General features: G+C 45.1%; 4 protein-coding genes across 4 annotated transcripts; 2 read left to right on the forward strand and 2 right to left on the reverse strand.

Moving 5' to 3' along the window:
• Positions 1–114: 114 nt before the first annotated feature.
• On the forward strand, positions 115–2,209 carry EAF01_008365 (uncharacterized protein; the record flags this gene model as incomplete). The annotated part of the gene is made up of 4 exons (XM_038916621.1): positions 115–313; positions 422–907; positions 967–1,099; positions 1,153–2,209. 4 exons carry the CDS (start codon positions 115–117, stop codon positions 2,207–2,209), a joined length of 1,875 nt encoding a protein of 624 aa, XP_038767983.1.
• Positions 2,210–2,380: 171 nt separating this feature from the next.
• EAF01_008366 (uncharacterized protein) lies at positions 2,381–3,937 on the reverse strand. Its single transcript, XM_038916622.1, has 2 exons — positions 3,801–3,937; positions 2,381–3,744 (listed from the first exon to the last, which is right to left on the reverse strand). Exons 1-2 carry the CDS (start codon positions 3,831–3,833, stop codon positions 2,848–2,850), a joined length of 930 nt encoding a protein of 309 aa, XP_038767984.1. The 5' UTR covers positions 3,834–3,937; the 3' UTR covers positions 2,381–2,847.
• A 327-nt stretch (positions 3,938–4,264) lies between these two features.
• Positions 4,265–7,273, forward strand: EAF01_008367 (uncharacterized protein; the record flags this gene model as incomplete). The annotated part of the gene is made up of 1 exon (XM_038916623.1): positions 4,265–7,273. The coding sequence occupies one exon, from the start codon at positions 4,265–4,267 to the stop codon at positions 7,271–7,273; it is 3,009 nt and encodes a 1,002-aa protein (XP_038767985.1).
• Positions 7,274–8,340: 1,067 nt separating this feature from the next.
• EAF01_008368 (uncharacterized protein) lies at positions 8,341–20,124 on the reverse strand (the record flags this gene model as incomplete). Its single annotated transcript, XM_038916624.1, has 4 exons — positions 8,341–9,030; positions 9,085–19,761; positions 19,814–19,971; positions 20,070–20,124. The coding sequence occupies 4 exons, from the start codon at positions 20,122–20,124 to the stop codon at positions 8,341–8,343; spliced, it is 11,580 nt and encodes a 3,859-aa protein (XP_038767986.1).
• Between the last annotated feature and the right edge of the window lie 414 nt (positions 20,125–20,538).

Raw genomic sequence — 20,538 nt, forward strand, 5'->3', positions numbered from 1 at the left:
TGTACATTCATTTTCCTTTTCTTCATAGATCGTATCTTATTATCCGTTTGTGAGTATTGATTTTCTTCAATTGCGAATACTTGCATCTTTATGTTATCCCAATACCTATCTAAAATGGCGAACAAGGGAAAAGAAACCCCGGAATTCTTTCTCGCGAATGGAATCAAGAGCATGCATCAAGAACATGAAGAGGCCAAACCACCTTTAGATTTGAGCCATCATTTTTCCCGCGTGACGGTTGCTCGTCAAGAGAGCGCCGTGAAAAGCTTCTACAAGTTCTTCCAGATTCCCGGAATAGGAAATTTGGCTGGAGGTAAGCTTCCTTTCATTCAAGCTGGCATTCGCCACGCTACACACAATGTTCCACTAGCAGCAGCAGCTAGATACGCACGTCGACCAATATGTTAATCGATTGTCGCAGGTCTTCCTAACGCGGCATTTTTCCCTTACGATACGCTAGAAGCCCAGATTGCACAGCCGGAAAGATTCACACCCAGTCCGAATGAAGCTCAAGGGGCGGACGAGCTTTCCCAGAAACTCGCCGCGACGACGGTTAAAAAGTCGGCAACGGATGCTTCGAGACATTTGCTCATTCCCCATTTGTCGACGACGCCGAATCCGCTGCAGAAAATTGATTTGACGACGGCGTTGCAGTATGGACAGGCGCAGGGATATCCACCGTTGTATTCTTTTGTGCGACAGTTTGCGCGCGAGAATCTGCATCCGAATATTCCTTATAAGGGCGGTGCGGAGATTCTCTTGACGTGTGGATCGACGGATGGGTTTTCTAAGGCCATTGAGGCGTTGAGTAATGTGTGGAGCGAGGAGAGAGATTGGGTGAGAGAGAGGCCGGGGATACTTTGTGAAGAGTTCGCTTATATGACGGCTGTTCAGGCTTGTAGACCAAGTTAGTATTTGCGAGGTTTGAAAATGGAGAGATTGTAAGATTGCTAATATGTTTTTTAGGAGGTATACAGGTTGTTCCGGTCAAGATTGATCTTGAGGGAATGATACCAACGGGCCCTGGTAGTCTCGAAGATGTACTTGAGAATTGGGATGATTCGAAGGGCAGAAGACCTCATATGATGTATACCATCACGTAAGTATCGTCCTACCTTTCTTATAATTATCAATACTCACCACACAAAACAGCATTGGTCAAAACCCTACCAGTGGTACTCTGTCTGTTCCAAGACGCAAAGAACTCTACGCCATCTGCAGCAAATTTGATGTAATGATCATTGAAGACGACCCATATTGGTATCTCCAATTTCCATCCGCAGCAGGACTGCAAGCAGAAGCTCGCAATGAGACTTTACCCGAGCCAGAAGCAGTGCACACGTTCAAGAATTCCACTGGTTACGCATATCTTGACAGTCTCGTCCCATCATACCTAAATTTCGATTACGATGGACGAGTGATCCGTCTCGATACGTTTTCGAAAACGGTAGCGCCGGGATGTCGTCTAGGTTGGATAACGGCACAACCAGCTGTTGTAGAGCGTCTCTTGCGAATCACCGAATGCACCACTTCACCGCCGTCTGGGTTCGTCCAGGCAATGATCGCGGAATTGATTATGGGTCCTCAAGCTGCTTCTGCTGAGTTTAGCAAGAAATCGAGAAATGAACAACTTGCATTCACAGGGTGGAAGACTGATGGATGGGTACGTTGGTTAGAGGGTTTGAGAGGCACATACGAAAGACGTATGAACAGAATGTGTGCAGCCCTCGAAGATGGTCGTTACTACGTTAAACAAGGTACTTCCAAAGCCATCTCCGATTCCGAATGGGCGGTCATTACCAAGACGAAGATGTATTCTTTTGACTGGCCGCGCGGTGGAATGTTCGTATGGATTCATATGCATTTCGATACTCACCCACTGGCTAAACAAGTCCCCGGGTCCAGGCTGGCTCGCGTGCTGTGGATTTTCCTTACTATGAAACCCCACCTTGTCCTCGCAGCTCCTGGGGCGATCTTTAGTCCCACGCCGGAAATTGCAGAGGAGAGGGGTTGGCAATATTTGAGATTGTGTTTTGCGGCTGTGGAGGAAGAGGAGGTGCAGAAGAGTAGTATGAGATTTGCCGAGGGAGTCGAGGCTTTCTGGATGATCAAGACGAAAGAGGATTTGGATGAAATTGATGTTGAGGCAAATAATGCGGGGGCTATGGACGGCGAAGTGAGAGATCTGGGAATGAACATGGCTTGTTAAATTGAGAGGTCTATGATAATATGATAATAGGGAGTAGTATATTTGAAAGTTGATACATGATGAGGCGCTTTGGATTTGGCTTGGAAATTTGAACACAGAATATAAGATTGTGTTACAGTATACAATTCAAGTGTCCTTACTGTGAGGTTGCAAGATGAATACAGAAGACTTAAGAACAGATCAGGGATTCTACTTGTTTTAAATCGCCCGAGTGTTGCCACGAGGTTTCTTAAGCGAGGATCATAGGGGGTGCTTACTTCGAACGTTCAGCCCTGAGTGATACGTTGCACAAGTTAATGATATGTGCATGAGAGAGATCTGTACTGATTCGTCCGGATTGGTGAATTGTTAACGTCTGTGATCCTATCGGACAATGATTTGCTATTCCGCTGAATAGGCTTAGATGAGAATGCATAGTTCGCATGATAATTTGATTTGATGTTAATGACGACATCTACTTAGATAGCTCATTTCATATCGCAATATCTCAGTCGTATATCCATTCAATATAGATACTCATCGCAATCATTCAAATCCATCCTTTTTGGACGCCAGAATTGTCCTTTTAGCATCCATCTTATAAATGCTCAAAATCCCCAACACCAGCAATTATACCGCCTGTCATACCCAACCAAATCTCAAGCACTCGATGCCTCTTCTGGAACCTTTCCTTCTACCGCATCCATAACCTGTTTAGTTATATCCTGAAATATCGGACATAGAGAACAGTCCCGATATTTCTCTACCAAAATCCCGTCATCCCCGACTGTGTTAGCACCGTTTGGGGCACCACTAACGTCTTTTCCATTTACTAGCGTTCCTTCCGGATATACGGGTTTTCTGCCTGCTTCTACCAACATTCCGAATTGAGGATCAATCGGAACTCGTCCTAAGAATTGGACTCCAAAGTCCTTGGCCATAACCTCTCCACCTCCTCTGTTGAACACATTTGTACATTCCGAACAATTTGGACATACAAATCCACTCATATTCTCCACTACTCCAATAACATGTATTCCAGTCTTCGTACAGAAATTTAATTCCTTTCTCACATCTGCTGTTGCCACTGCCTGCGGCGTCGTTACAATCACCGCACCGGCGACTTGACCCGGAAATGCATTCTTGAGAAGTGTTTCCGCCAGCGAAATATGTTCGTCCGAAGTACCAGGCGGGGTATCAATGAGAAGGTAATCGAGTTCGCCCCATGACACATCTGTGAGGAATTGTCTCACCATAGCTGTTTTCTTCGGTCCGCGCCATACTACTGCATCGCCGCGTTCTCGGAGTAGAAAGCCGAGAGACATGCATGAGAGGGCGCCGATGGAGGAAGAGGGGTTGGAGGGGTGAACGGGGACGGGGATCCAGCCGCCGGGTGCTTGGGTTACTTTGGCAGATTCGAGGGAAAAGAGACGGGGAATGGAGGGCCCGGTTAAATCGATATCGAGGATTCCGACAGATGAACCGGCGAGAGATAGGGAGAGAGCGAGTTGGGTTGTGACGGAGGATTTTCCAACTCCTCCTTTACCGGAGAGGACCTGTGAGGTTCTTTGTTAATCGATGATGAGTACTGTGATTACATTAGGACACTTACGAGAACAATATGTTTCACTTTGTCTAAAGACATCTTTGAAGATTTAGAGAATCAAATGAAAATGTTAAAATGTATTGTTCTAGTCATTGTCGCATCATATGAAACATCATCAATACATAGATGGGTAGAATATTGAAATTCTTATCGCTTATCAATCCGATGTTGCTAAGCAATTGCTGTTGATGCGCAGAAAACCCATCACTAATCTGACATCTGATCCATGACGCTTTTAGCGTGCATTGTTAGGCTTTAGCAACGTTACGGGGCCGGGTCTTACAACAGATGAATTGTCAAATTGATTGACCCTGAGCCCTTGGAGCTCGAAATTAATACGAGTAACAATACCACCATACACGAAATTGCGCGTTTCGAGTCAACATAAGCATACATAATATCTACGAACGAATCTGCGGATGATGGTCGAGAGAATATCAATATGAAAGAGGTCTTCAAAGGGGATGTGAATGGATATGGACGACCCTTGGGGCTCACCGTGGGCCGACGAATTGAATAATGATGATGGATTGGAGATTCGAAGCATTGACAATGCAGCAGATAGAAATCAGGTTGGAAAAGCAAGTGAAGCTTTGAGAAATAACGTGAATGCGACTTTGGGTACTTCGGACGATGGATTTGGGGAATGGGGAGAGGACACGGGGAAAAAGCAAGGGGGTTTGGCTTTGGACGGCGCAGCAGAACAATGGGATACACCGAATCGTGGAAGAGAATTGGAGGTGGTAAAGGATGATGTTGGAGCATTATCGCCTGGTTGGGGTAATTATTCTCCGAGTCCTGCGCATGCAGCACCGAAATTATCACCGAGTCTTCTGGCAGAACCTGTTGCAATTGTTCGAGAACCATCTCCGGATCCGTGGGCGAACGCCAATATATCTGAGGAGTCCGCGACCGTTGAAGACAAGCAAAATTCAGGGGCTACGATTACAAACCTGGAACCTTTTGAAGAGGTCGTCGAAGAAGCCACTGATGAGGATTCCGAAGTAGAATCTCCCGAGGTATTCGAAGCAGTTGTGTCGCAACCCGAGGATTCCGACGAGACAAAATTCGAGCCGGTAGAATTTTCCTTTGATGAAACAGCTCAACCGGTAATAGGGGGAATAGATACGGTTCATGAGGAAGCAATTGGACTAGGTATTGATTTAGAACCTAAGAGCAATCTATGCACCGAAATCATCGAAGAGGAACATCATGAATCAGACGATACTGTTCTGCCATCGACACAGGTGCCCGAGCATGGATCTTCGCGACCGTCTTCCTCGCCGTCTGATATAAGTCATCACGATGAACTTTTGCCAGATTCACCACGAACATCTTTAGATGAAGAACCGAAAAGGTCTCGAACCACAAGAGCTGTATCGCAGGATGTCCAGGAGCCAGCTAAAGAATTCGATGACCCAGCGAAGCCGGAAGATGAGCTTGTTATAGAAGGTATTCAACTAGAGGATGAATTCAAAGAGTCGACAGAACCAGATAATGAACATCCCGCTGTAACAAAGTCGGAAGTTTTAGAGGATGACGAAATAGAACAGAGCTCTAATGCTGAAGAGCCAGACGATGACGACTTCGGAGATTTTGGAGATTTTGAAGAGGGGTTTTCGGATGATGGTGAAGAAGTTATGGAAAGTAACGATTCGATCAAGCAGCCCATTTCTGCCGAATTGGCTACACCACAAAACGAATCTTCGGAAATGCGCTTACCGACAAGACCGACAGGACCTGTTGATTTCTCTATCGACCTGACTTCCGTAAAGACGTTGTTCGGCGAAGGCGAGAAAGATCAAGATGAAGCAGCTGAAAAGATTTTTATACCTGATACTATCATTGCTGATACTTTCGCATCTACTGAGGAACGAAAGATGTGGTACAGAGTGTCAAGGTATGGCACTATGCGAAAACACAACACAGGAGACGATGAAAACTATGCTCGGATCTCATGGGGTCCATCTCAGGTTAAGCAAGAAACTCAAAAGATAGTGGCCAGATGGATGGAAGAAGATCGAAATGATGGACATGTTGGTTTTGGTGATACAAGTAAAAGTGGCTCTCTTTTTAGCTGGAATGATCCAAATGCACCACCTATTCCATTAGCAACAATTCTTGGCTCGAAACGAAAGAGTGTGAAGCTCGAAGCGAAGGTAGCCACTAAGAAATCAGTTGAGGTTCCTAGGGAAACGTCGAAAGAGCTCACTCGAAATCAATCCAGGTCCAAGTCTCGTTCACCATCGAAACCGAGAGAACGCAGCCCAAGGAATTCAGTGGACTCGGGTGTTAATATACAAGCGCCGCCGCCGCCTCCCGTCGCACAGTTTGGGTGGGCTTCGTCACCCGCGATGCAGACCGCTTCCGGTGCTGGTATTACTCCCCCAGATACGGGATCTTTCATGAAAACCTTCACCCTCCCGATGAACTCTACCTTTGGAAGTTTTGGGCAATTAAGTCCTGCGTTACACAGCCCAGCACCCAAATCTCCAATCGAACCACCTCCAAGCTTTGCCCAAGCGGTCAAGAAACCCCGACCAATTTCAATGCCACCCCCATCTACAAATAGCTCGAACGGTAAACCTGCCAATCTAACCTTCATTTCTAACGATTTAGATGATGATGATGAAGATGATGAATGGGGCGAAATGGTTTCCTCGTCTATTGTTACTGAGGCTCCGAAGTTTCCCAACCGAAGCTTGAGGCATAAGAAGTCGATGAGCCTTGGAGATATATTAACCAAATCTACCACTCTTCCAAATCCTCAGGTTACAAAGCTTCAGTCTGGATTTGGTCTAAACCCAAAATCAAGGCTCGACCAAATTCCGGGACCTAAAAGTCCCGTAAATTTACAGTCCCCGCAATTATCCGGTACTATCTCATCCCCTGTATCTTCGAATCCGTCATTTGTAGACTTGTGGTCTACACCAGCCACTACTCCAGTTCCAATTCAATCAACTGCGCTACCTCCTCCGTCACCGGCACTATCAGTCACAGCATTGTCCGACCGCTCGCCACAACTTATCTTGTCCTCACCATTCAACACAACTCTCACAGATACCTGGGCTCAAGCTCCTCCCTCTAGCACCGCTGTATCAGCCTCACCAATCACGAGTACTTGGTCACAACCCTCGAGTCCCTCGATGCCACCTCCCTCAAGCAGCACGCAGGATCCATGGGCGTCAGTCGATTTCTCTTTCTTCGATACGCCAACTCCTGCACCGGCAATCGCAACAGGACCTGCCCCTATATTACTGTCCAAACAAACCACAAAGCCAAGACCGCAATCTTATCCAGCTCCACCAAAACCTAAGACCGTTTCCTTCTCTACCCCTTCGCCTAAATCTACATCTTTACCTCCGGCCCCTACTTATGCAAGTCATGATTCAAAGACCAGATTTGAAATGAATCAGGATGAAATTGTGAAGAGAATCGTGGGTGGTTTGCCCGATTTGGGATATATGCTTAGACGATGAGCTACCTAGACCACTTGGAGAAAGTGATTCGCGAAACGGTGGAGACCTTTGCATATTTTTATGTGTACAATGAAAGGGCAAAAAATAAAAATTAAACACGATGAAACAGTTTGTATAACAAAAACAACAAAGTCTGCGCGAAGGGGTATAACTCCTAAAGATGCCAGGACGATAGATAAGGGGTCATAAGGAATATTTAAAATATCAGTACTTGGGAGTTATGGAGCAAAACGATGGGAATTTATGGGTGTATATGCATAGCTTGCGTGGATGGTTCATGAGGTGTTGGTAAACTCAACCTTCCATGAGATGACAATGAGTCTCTTAATTGGATTAGGAAAGATTTGGATGTGATTGGTTCGGTTGAATACCTTTCTAGATGAGATGGATAAATGAAGACGGAATACAAATACATTGATAAAATCTGATATTGAAGTTTATGATGTGATGTGCGTTTTTCTTGCAAAAGAATGGTAAGGAGAAAGAAGAAAAGCTAAATATATGCGACTTGATGTGGTATAACTTTATCACATATCTTGAGACGACGTTACTCAGCAGCAATGGAAGATTGTCTAAAGCCTTAAAAGGCGACCCTGCCTTCAATGGCTGCTCACGTGGAATGTATGCGTCGTGCTTCGATAGTGAGTGGGTGAAACGTGGCTATCACCGAAGGTAAAATAGACTCCTCGTCGCTTTTAATAAGCGTAACTATATTCATGGCAAAGGCTACGAAAATACTATCTACATGGGCATTTCCTCGCCGAAAATATCAAAAACACTCTTCTGATTATTATATCATGCCACCCTTATCTAAATCCATACTATTCTTACTGTGCTCACTTTTATGCCTCCCGTTAAGTCGCTAGCATCTCCCCCAAGATGAACGCCGAAATTTAAATCAACCGTAAGTCAGCCATCCGATTTTCCCATGCTCACTAGTCAAGCAAGCTTCTATTCCTACACACCAGCCAATAACGCCTAAAACGTTTGAGAAAATACACAGAACCACCCTCCAGTCTCCCCTCCTTCCCTTTCGTGTTCAAATCTCAAAATCCCGACCCTTAAGATCATAGATATGGCATCCACAGAGCGTCACATTGCGCAAGGTTCATAGGATTGACTGCCTTGGCAATCAAATCAATGACCGTCTGGTTAGCAGGTAACGCACCTTCTGGCGACTTAGCTATGCTCAATGCTCTCTTAACGATCATATCACTATTTATCTGAACAGCGTCCCTTAGATCAGTATCTTTGGTTATAGTTCTATGGCTGCTCGTGAACCAGAATATCATTTCGTCGCGTACGAAAAGACAGAGTTGCTGTTCGAGTTCAAACTCAGGCTCAGTGAGGCATCGTGCAATAGCCATAATGGCACAACTGTAAATACCCTCAGTAGCCAATGGTCCCATAAGGGTCTGAATGTTGGGAGTGAGGCGGAATGGCACAGGCTCGGGGTTGTGGAAAAGTGCTTTGCCTGCTGCCATACACGACATCAATTCAGATCCCCAAATGTTTCCTGTGGCACGTGAAATTGTGATTTTGTGAGGATAACGATTATGCATATGTAGGATATATGTCATAAATGTAAGAGCTGCATATTGATAAGAGAATTGTCGTCGGAACAACCAGAATTCGGAGAACGATGGGTAGGTTTTCGTAAAATATCCAAGAACAAGTGATGGGCCAACATATCGTTCTTGAATAGCAGCAAAAGTCTCGAGTTTAGCAGTGGCGGATTGTTCAATGGTTGTCTTTTGCTTGGCAAAGTCAGTTACAGAAACTTGAGAAGTACCGTCCCCCGTGAAACTTACTTTCTGGTCGAATAAGAGTTTTTGCTTTTCCATATTGAACACAATTGGCGCGTCTTTAGTAACTCCATTTCTCCTGCAGTGATCATCGTACACTCCCTGTAATGAGATATAGGTTGGGTCGTCTTGCACCATTCTGATATGGGGTGCAAGAGGAATCATCAAAGGTAGATGGAAGTTCAGATTACGTCTTCTGCTTTCCTTTCGCTTGCTTAAGCTACCATTGAAATGTCTGAACAACTGCAAAATGCGTTCCTCTCGTCTACAATGTCGTGCCGCAGGATGCTGTATAGCAAAGGGTTGCAGACTTCCATCATGACCACGAATCCTAATACGACGATGGCAGACCCCAATTGCACGCACGAGATCCACATCAGGCATGAATCGTTCAATGCGAACGAAGTCTTGGTTTTTGTCTTTGTGGAGAAGATATTGCCCTGGGACTTCTATCTCATCGAGTTTTTGGAAACGGAAATCAATAAGATAAGAGTTGTACCCTTCAAGCGGCATCGTCAGGGTGCGACGATCCAGTTTCTCTTCAAACTTATCTCTCCATATCCTAAGCTTGTGAATATATTCGAACATTGTAGGTTTGTGTCTAACGAAATCCTGTTCAAACGAGGTTCTAATGTGAGGAGGGAGAATAGTCTCTGCAAAGCGAGTGATGTTTGCTTCTGTCGCTGGCGGCAGTCTTGTGTCCTTAGCATACGACGATGGAGTACGACTAACATAAGAAAGCCCGTCATTGAGCAAGGCTACTATCAATCTGTATGCATCCTCGTCAGGTGGGCATTTGAAGTTCTTCTGAATAGAATCAACCATTGCTTCCATAGAAAGTGCCAATAATGGAAACGCTGTTTTCAAAGTTCCTAACAGTTCTTCGGTGTACTCCCAAGGAGGTCTCTTTTGAGGTGCCTGGGATGTTGTGGCATCTTGTGAAGCACTCGCCGCGCCATTAGCAGGTGCTCCGTTGACAGGAGCGCCGTTTGTACTGGCAGCATTTCCGTTCGTTTCTCCAGGCTCTGCTTTGATAGAAGGAGCAGCCTCGGCACTTGCAGTCCCAGGCCGTGATGCGGAGGCAATTTCAGATCTTGCGCCGTTGGTGATTTCCGTTTTGAGGTTAGAGGTACCGTTCGATGCTTGGGTTTGGGCTTGAGTCTGGGCTCTCTTATTCTTAGCCTCCTTCATTTCCTGCGTTTTCTTGATAGCAAGCATATCTTCACGATTTGTTCTGAGCTGGAAGAACAACGCCTGAGGGTACTGTTTTGCAATTTTAGACAGAATAAGATGTGCCTTGGCAGCTTCTTTGTGCCCCAAACCTGTGAGAAGTTGAGGGATGAATGTGATCCAATACCAAACCGGTGTTTCCCCTTTGTACTCGTCAAATTGTTTCGAGAGTGTACCTTCAGCATCATCAAGACTCAATAACCAGAGGATTCTTGTGAGGAGTTTTCTAGACTTCGCATTCTTAAACAACCCGGCTGCTTCCAGGTAACAACTTAGGGCATTTCTGGCGAACGTGTAGTCAGTCAGATTTGCTTTGAACAAGCGATCATTGAAATATCCCCATTCAGCCCAGGCCTTTGGAAGCTTGATCTCAAAAAACAATGCCATTCCATAAGCCTCAGATGCTTCATCGCGTAACCCGAGCTTTTCCTGGAACATGCCCTTCAACGTGTAGAATTCGGCCTTTTGTGTAGGACCAAAGTAATTGAGATTGGTGTTATTGATGACATCCAAACCATTGTTCAACTCGTTAGGGTTCTGGTAGTGACACTTTGCTTGCTCTCGGAGCTTGAGGAAAGCTTCCTGAATCTCTATGTTTGGTAAAGTGTAGATCCGACTTAGTTGGTTGATGCAAACTTCAGGTAGATTATGCTTGCGGGCTACATGTGCAAATCTATTGATGATCCAGGCAGTTTCATGGTAACCTCTATAGGCAAAGGATGCACCATTGGCATTTGGAGCTTGCTGAGGAAGAAGGTTCAAGTAGGTTGAGTTGATTAGAGCAAAAATATGCTGCCTCCATGTGACAAGATCCTGCCAAGCTGTGATATCATCCCAGACATTTGGTAGTCGATCGCGCCAAGTTCCCAATAAAAGCTTCAGTTCACCCGATTTGACATCCAAGTTTGCAGCGGTAGTCTGCGATAAGCTTTGACATATAACACTAGCATCGTGTAATTCCACAAGCTGTTGGAAATTTTGAAGTAGTGGAATGTGAGCGTTGGTTATGCGTTTGGGCAATTGGTGCCATTTGCGGATTGAAAGTTGGATAGCTTCGTCGCAGACTTTGTTGAAATCTGCTTGCGTTTCAGTCTTCTTGTGTAGCTTGAGCAAAGACATGAAACCCTGAAAGAATGTTCTCCTTGGCGTTGGCGCATCCATCACACCTTTGATGATGTTGTCTAGTGATTCACGACTCTCAGCCTCTTGCCATATGTCAAATTGTCTCCAATGACTCTCAAGAAGCAAGTCTGGGAAATTCTCGTGCTTCGCAAAATCTTGAAGAACTTCCCATTGCTGAAGTTTTTGGGCACATAAAACCCAGTGGTCTTCCCACAGTATGTACTCTCCTTGTGAAAAGGGAAGTGCCCCTGTTCGTGCCTTAATCTGAGCATGTTCATACATAGTTTGAGCTTTATCCCACATTCCATTCTGTTCGTATGAGAGTGCAGCATTAGTCTCGACATATGCACAGCGGCGGCGCCAAGTTCCATAGAAAAGATCATCTTCCTGGAGCCCAGAATAAAGTTCTACAAGGGCATCGAGATTGCTTTCCCGAACCAATTCGCTTTCAATCTCAGGCTTGATGGCAGCTTTTTCAAGTTGTACGAGGGCTGTGTACCAAGCGTCATAGGTCTTTGCCAGGAACTTGAGTACGTGGGGTGGTAATTTACACTCGGGCCATGCTTTAGCTGCACCTTCCAGGAGAGATTGCACCACATTGGGACGTCGATCGATTTGACGCGAGTGATAGTCTCTCGTGAGTAGAGTCACCATGCCTCGTTCCAGTTCGCTTCGTTCATCTTTTGGCGTGGCAATCCAGTATATTGGGAATAAAGCTACCCATATCTCGTGAGCCATGTTTGGATCAAGATGCTGAAGTTGGCTCAGAGGCTCAATAATATCTCGTACTTTGACATCCCCTAGTTCCGCAACAAAGCGTCTGTGAGATGCCATGAGACTGTCAAATCTATTGTCTTGTGGCAAAGTAGGAGTTCGATTGTCTTTAGCATAAGTCTCGTAAAGTACTGAAGCAGGCATCACCTTGAAGTCATCTGAATGCAAGTGGATGGAATGATTAAAATCCACAGCACCTAAAAGCAATTGAGAAGCTTGCGCTAGCCAATAAGAATCTGCAAGAGTATCCCAGTTCTGTCCAATGATGACATAATTGAGCCTTGTACTTGCCGTCTTGGACTGACTTCTGTCAAATATAGCCATGAATCGATTTCGCATATCTACGTCTTGTGCTCTTGTACCGATCAAAAAGGCATGCTCCATGCGAACTGTCAGCTCGGTGCGCGTAATTTTCGGATCTTCATAGATGCGGATGACGAGTTCCAAGAACTTCATCAACAACGTCTGATCCGTGCGCTGCTCAAAAGTCAACATTTTATGCAGCACAGCAGTCTTCTCTTTCAAAGTAGGCCAGGAGCCATCTGACTTGAAGACCCAGCCTTCTACCATATCCAAAATTTTGAGACATAATGGATTACTCAGAGACTTTTCCACCAAAGTTGCGAGGACGCTCAGGAATGGACGACGATTGTCAGCAAGAGTATCCATGCGTAATGATATTATGTCAATGGCTTTGAGAGTAAGTCCAGTTTGAATCTCCAGATCATACGGTGTCATGAGACCAACAGGTTCAACCTCGCCAGGTCGCATCGCGGCAGGAATCGCACCTTGGCCCGTTAATGCTTGGTAATGGCCTACATGCTCACGTGCCAATTTCTGCTGCAAAGCTTTCATGACTTGCTGAATGTGTTGATCCATTTCCGATGCCTTTCTCTGCGCTAAAGTCCAGAGAATGTTGAGACCAGATATGTAGTTATTAGCCTGGAGCGTCTCTGTGGCTATAGCGGATAGGAAAGTTATGATCTCAGAAGTTGAGGCTTCCGGTTCTGACTCTGCGTCTGCATCTTCCATTGGAGTATCATCGGGAACTGCATCTAAAATGCGTTTGAGCAGAGGACTCAATTTTCGCCCATCGTCAACTTTCTCATTGCCAGCGTGCAAGCAATCTTGAATCTCCGGGTTATCAGATTTCAGTGCCTTCTCTAGAATATGTTGGATTTCTGGTACTTTCTCGAGGATCCACTTGACAGGCTTTACGTTGACAACAATCCTAACAACTTGCAGTGTATTCACAATATTTGTGATAAATTTATCGTCCGGCTTGTCCTTATCAGGGCGTTCGTTTGCAAGGGCAGCTGTCGCTTTATCACTTGCGAGGACTTCTTTCGTAACATTTGGGAAAAGATCGATGTCAAGATCACCCCAGTACTGGGGCTGTAAAAGATTCCAAAGTAAAGCCAAAGATTTCTTGCAGATTTCCACAGAAGGAGTTGGTTGTGCAGGTCCGTGAGACGTTGTTGTATCTCGGCTTCGGGCAGATGGTAGAGGGTAACGTTCGTTGAGCGAGGCAATGAATTCGACAAGATACTTGATCATCTTTGCACGCATCACAGAGGGTATCTGATACTCTGGCTTATCATTCGCAGAGCTAACCCCAGGTCTGGATGGTGACGGAGACGAAGTCTGAGCTTCATTGAGACTGTCGAGCTTTCTTTTCTTTGTATTTGGAGATTCAGACAAAGACCTTTCTGGAGAAGCAGACTTCCCCTGGACCCGGCGCTCTTCCCATTGCCATATCAATGACATCAAATGCAGTGCCAACTTTTTGCTCTCGTTAGATGGATTTGGATTTGTTTGCGGTAGCGCAATTTTTCGCAAAGAGCCAATTATGAGATTGATAAACTTGTCACGAGATTCGTAAAAGAGATCTGCATGTTTCACAAGGAAATTAAAAATGCTTGTCATCTGTTGCACATTGTTGCCTTCCTCCGCAAGTATGCGGCGCGGGGCGGCGGCCCATACAGGGTTGCGATCTCCAGGTACAGCATTGCAACGCTTGGGTAGGACTGGCGCAATCAATTCCAAGGCTTGAGTGACCAAAGCCCGTCCTTCATTTTGATTCGTTTTGAGAAGAGAAAAGTACACTTGCTGAACAATCTTGGCAGGTGTTTCGTAGTGTGCAATAAAATATCCGATAACAACATATGCCGCATGCTTGTTGATGACATCCTCGAGCCGGATGTAGCCCCAACCAAACTTAATGATGTCTTTCCTGGCTTCTTGAAGGATGGAATGATTATACTTCACGAGCATGGCTGTCAATTGCAACAATTCCATTCGAGTATGATCGATTCCTGGCTGTGTGAGATCATCACTTGGATCTGGCAGCCCGACCTTCCAAACTTTGGTATGTATCGATTCGATAATCGTCCTGTCTATGAGACGGGGACTCTTGGCCGATAATGGCTGCTGAAAGTTGCGCATGATGTCCATGGCGATGATTGGATTGACAAGATTGTGCAGGAGGAACGTCTTGTTTCTCTGGGTCGCAGCTTTACTGATGTAGATCTCCAGACTTCGCAGGACAATAGCTTTGCGGTAGTCGATCGATTCGCTGCAAACTATAGACTTGTAAATGAAATCGAAGATTGGCTGGTTAGGCTTAAAATCTTCAGCTGTTACGGACTCGATTAGATTGAAGAATGAATCTAGGTCACGAGGATTGTATTCCAGGAATTTTGTGAAGATAATCATAAGTTGCTGTCCTGCTTGTTCTGCTGCCAGTCGAAGATTTTGTGGAAGAGTATTAGTGCGTAGATGCTGCTCAAGGTTCTTGCCAACTAGCCTGAACCACATCAAGTTCTCCTTTTTATCCATCCAAAGTTCGGTTCCCTTGAAGTTACAGATGGAGTGCATGACATTGATAGCATTAATGACGGCTGCATATCGAGTTTCTCTGTTTTCTGCACCCATATCTCCGCAGCTCTTTATCAAAGAATCTATATTGCGAACTACGACTGCTCGTAGCGGTGCACTATCGGGATGACCCAAAACTTGCGCCAAAAACCTCCCATACTTTTGGTCCTCGATCTTACTGAGAAGCATGGCCCATACCTCTTTAGGATACCGATTGATGTATTTGTATAGTGGTTCTCTGAAAGGACTATGGCGTGTCCTACGAAGTTTTTCTTCCAATTCCAAAACTGTCTCGATAAGTTTCTCCTTAAATTGCTCGGCTGCAGGAGGCAAGAGATGAAAAATGTTGAATACAGCTGCAATAATCTTCATCTGCTCGTTTTGCTCTACGAGAGTGAACGAAATACGTTGAAAAGAGTTTGGGTCTGCGAGAATTCTAATGTGTTCCAACAGGCGGGCACCAATCTCAACCTTGAAATATGTTGTCAGAAGTTGAAGCAATCGTGCTAGCCCATCGAGACCATGAGTGGTTAACCGCTTAGGATCTTGAAGATTGGCCAATACCGGTCGCAGGCCGTTTTGAAGGAGGTCCTTGGGAAGCTTGTTTGAATGGGATAAGACGACTCTCAACGCATCATTGGCTGCCTCAATAGTTGACTTGGAGTTAGAATAGAGGCATTTGAAGAATACACTGACAATCCTGGTTCGAGTAGGACTTGCGGGGCCTTTTTGGAACTCATCGAACCCCATGGCAGTTGTCAGGGTCTTTATGCAAGAGACTCTGAGAGTGACAATATGCTCATGTGTTCGATATTCGGTGGGCTTGGGCGCTAGCGACTCATCTGGTGCATCAGCTAACGCTAGACACTCCATAAGCAGTCTGTTCAAAGTGTCATCAAAGGCAAGGAAGTCATTCTTCAGACTCATATAATAATTGACGGCATCGATATATCCAATTTGGGTTGCAAATGGCAAAGCTCTGAGAGGTTTGTTATAAATAGGAGCCAAGATTCGATCCTGCTGGTGGGCAAGTAGCTCGTACACTTCAACCCCAATCTCCTTCGCGATAATCTCGAGAGATTTTCTCGCGGTTTCACGAACATGACCATTCATGTGGTACACCTCAGCATTAAAAAAGTTGCACAGTTGAAGTAGCTTAGATGGTCGTGAAGGTTGTCCAGGCTGTGACGAGGGTTGAAGATCAGCTTTAGAAGATTTGCCGGCGCATCGCTTCAGAAGGAGTTCTAGTGTATCCTGGGCAGCAATTCGAGTTTTCGCTGGGAGATCAGGGGGCATATCTTTGACAACATGCATGAGAGCTTTAGTATACTCAACTTGCTTTTCCAACATCCAGCTATCACCAAGATCGAATTTTGTTAGCATGAGATTAATACCCAAACTACCACCGGTTTTGGTGAACCACTCTTCTTGATAACAGCTGTGACAAAATACATTACTTAAATGGCTGAAAAAAGACAATCTGTAAATAAAGCGATTGGACCCAAAGATGGTCGACGTCGAATCGTAAACCTCTTGGGCAGCAAACTTGGCAGCATCACGCACAGCAGGCAAATCGGAAGCGAGAGATTCGACAATGGCATCTCCCAGAACTTTGCTGTCGATGCAAGGAGGGCCTTCTCCTGCATTGACATCAAATGGTTTCATTCTCACTTTCATATCACCTAATGATCTAGCGACTTCGATAATCGTAACGTGTTTACAAATGTTGGACAATAGAGCAGTAGCCTCTGCCGAGAAGTCTGGAAGGGATACTGCGAATATGCAAGCCTTCAAAAGTTTCTTCAGCATGACATCTTGTTGCGACTTCTTGGTTTCAGACCGATCTCTGACAGGTGTTTCGAAAAGTGATAGATCTGCATCTGATTTTTTGGAAAGAAGGTCTTGTGCCTGGAGTCTCACGAGACGAGGGAAGTCCTCCGGGAGATTATCTGCACCCAGTCGCAACTTGAGCTGAGCTTTGACCATAGCAAGCGCTTGCTTCTTGTAATAAGGATCTGACTTTTTAGCAGCAGCGCCCTTCGGAACTTCCATCAATTTCCCGATTGCAAGGTCAATTCCTATCTCGACAGGAAAAGCTTTCTCCTTCTTGGAGCCGATCAACTTTAAGTCGAAGGTCGCGATATCATCCGCAAACTGCTGGAAATTAAGATTGGGGGCACCAGTCATAAATTTTCTATTGCGACCTCCCAATTTTCCAAGTATACGCATGGTGGTATGTGCATGGAAATGGCTGTATGGATTTGGTCGAAGATGGTCAAATAGTGCAGTCATCAGTTCATCAATCACTGGCGCCATTATTGGGTCTAGGTAATCTGCCGTAAGATTGTCCACGCATAGTTCCAGTGTTCGCAAACCTTGACCAACGAGATCAGAACCTGCGCGTAGAGCCACTACTAGAGGTCGCATCAAGTAGCTAAGATGAGGCAAAAGGTTGCTCAATCGTGCCGGTACTGTTAAACAAAGTTCTACATAAAGGTCCCGATCTGCTGGTTTGCGAGCGGCCATAAGTAAATTATTGAGGACTTCTAATAGCATCTCCAACAGAGGTAAAATTTGTTTGTAAAGATGTTCGAACTTTCCTCCTCCAATGCTTCTGAAAAGTGATCTCAATAGCAAGAAATAGTTCAAAGGCTCCTCGGCAGTTGTCGAAAGCTCGATAGACTTTGTTACAATGTTAACAACGTGTGGCAACAGAACCTGCTCGTTCTGATTCGCGAAGAGAGTCACGGCCATGAAAGCTAGCTTAAAGAGTCGAAGAAGAATTGATGACTTTTTGACATCAGCGGTACCAACTTGATCAATGCGGTCCATAAGGAATCGTAACAACATTCCGGCAAAGCTTGGCGAAGTTGCCTCACTAGCGAGGAAGAATTGAGGAACATGGAGAAGAGCCGTATGTTCAAATATCATTTCGTAAAGCTTGGGAATTTCTTCATGAAACACTTCGTGGAATGTGGCCGGATCTATACAATGGAAAACTGTGGCAAAAGTTTCCAGGAGATCCTTTTCCTCCTTGCTGCTAGATACCATATAATGATTTGCCATGAATTCAACAGGCGACGAGTATTGCGATTCTGTCGCAGGCTTCTCAATCTCGTAATATCGAAATACGTAAGCTCCTTCTCGGAAAAGTTTTATGATGACCTGAACTTCTTCCGCTGAGAATCCGTGTGACACCTCTGCCCAATGCGGAGGAGCATTTGATAGCTCGATTGGCGAGCCTCCGTTGCAGGCTTTCAATTGGTAGAATGTGTTCTTCAGGCCATTCATAAGATTTTTGAACAGAAATTTATTGTCGGCTACTGGATCTGCGCCCCTGTCGCGGGGATTCGAAGTCTTGATAGGCATTGCCGAGAAAATGTCAATCTCGTCCCAGTCTGGTGGATTATCCTTATCGGCTAGATAATTTTCGGGGGCAGCATCAATTGTGTGCTGGGAATAGTGCTTCGAGAGCTTGACTGCATTGGTGTACTGGCGATTCATGGCTGCAAACTTATCTCCAATGGCATTAAGTATCATTATTAGATAGTGACGAGCGTCTGTCTTGCTAGGCATTTTTGCAATACATTCAGCCATATTGAGCAATAACTTTGCGCTCATAGTTTGAAAGCTTGTCCCAGGAAAACTATCTTGTAGGTTCCGAGTATAAACTTCAACTGTTTTCCGAATCTGACCGGGTTCCAATGCGTCTCGAACATGATGAATTAGGTCGGCTAACATGCTGTAGGCCAGGGGTCGCATCGTTTCATACACAGTCAAGCCATCGCCGATAAGCGTCCCTTCATCAAGGAGTTGGTCTATTACTCTGAGAAAGATCTTTCTGAAATTGAAGTTGATTATATGTCTGATCGCTACCAGTAACTCCTTTCGAGCTCCAGATTTTTCTCGGGGGCAGTCCCTCAATAGTCTTACTACTATGTCCGGTAGCGTAGGAAGGAAATCTGTAAGCTGTTGCGAATAGACTCTCAAAAGATATGCTAGGAAACTCATAGTCTTTACCTGCGCTGTAATGAATTCACCAAAAGCCGCTCGATTCTTGATATCCGGACTAACACCTGTGAATATTGTACCTCTTTTCGCTGCTTCAATATGAGCTTGCTCCTGTGGTTTGGCTTGGAGTAATAGCACGCTTTTGATGAGCGGTATAAATAATTTGACATTCTGAGGCACGGAATTTCGATAAACCTGGAATATCGATACGACAATGATGGGACATTCAGCAAGAACTTTGAATGACTGCATGCCTTTCAGCAGCTTGCGCGTCTGCTGTTGTGGATCTTGACCAATGTCTCCAGTGGTAACAGGCGAGCCAGGCCGAGGGGAATTCTGAAAGGTCTGCGAACTTCCAGGTGTAGACGGGACACCAGAGGGGTTAGATCCAGTAGCTACATTATCGAGTTGGTCACGAACAACCGAATCCATCTGGTCGAACAAATCTTGGATGAGGCCGAGGAATGTCTGAACTTTGTCTTGCAAAACCTTGGTCTGACTTCGCATGATGTCCATGATAGTCTTGACACATAGCGTAGCATTTTCCTCGTTATCTATTCGGACTAAACTCATCAAAAGATCCACCACTTCCACCGCATATGGCTCGAATGATTCCGGGGGGTTCGTTGGTAGACGATGAAGTATCTCCAGGACGCAACATCGAAGTTTCTAAAATTCCAGGTGAGCATTGCGTCACACGTTTCGTTATTGAGATGCCTACCTGCTCCAAGTTAGTGCTAATAAATACAGGAGGACCCTTCAAGCAATTTATAAAAATTGGCATGAGCTTCCTCAAGAATGCCGGATATATGGGACCGGTGATGTAATGCTCGAGGCCATCGCGCAATTGAACAGCAGCATCGACCTTGAGTTTGAGATCTGTCGCATTATAGTTAGCATGACAATGTCCAAAACTGCGTAGCAAAATATGCACAGTGCTTTGATGTCAAGAAAAGTCCAGTGATTCAGAGACATACCAGTGTCTGCAGAGCTCAACCTCTGAACGAGGACCTCTATATTATTGGAAGCCATAGCTGCAATAGCAGCGAAATTCGCATTGGCGCAAGCCTCTTGCGGGAATTACCTCATGCAGCGCGAGGAAATAAGATCAATCACAATAAAATTTGTCCTCAGGCTGGAAAAGTACCAGTATTATGTGCAAACAGAACCGGCGTGCTTCCCAAAAGTAGTTCGCGTCTTGAATTCAAGGTTCCCGAGAAAAGGCTGAGAAAGTATGGATGTTTTGGTAAAATTAAATCAACTATTTAGTCAATAGTTGAGAGACAATGAGGGCTTCGAATGATAGAAAGTTTCGAAATGAAAGGTCTCGTGATGTCGTAAATATTAAAAACGTTCTTCGTCCTGGTTGATTTGTACTTCTTTTGATATTTCTATGATTTCTACAGACAAGGCTTAACTTTTTGGATGGGGGAATCGTAGAGACCC

Source organism: Botrytis porri (assembly GCF_014898465.1).
Source record: "Botrytis porri strain MUCL 3234 chromosome Unknown BPOR_011, whole genome shotgun sequence".
NCBI lineage: Eukaryota > Fungi > Ascomycota > Leotiomycetes > Helotiales > Sclerotiniaceae > Botrytis > Botrytis porri.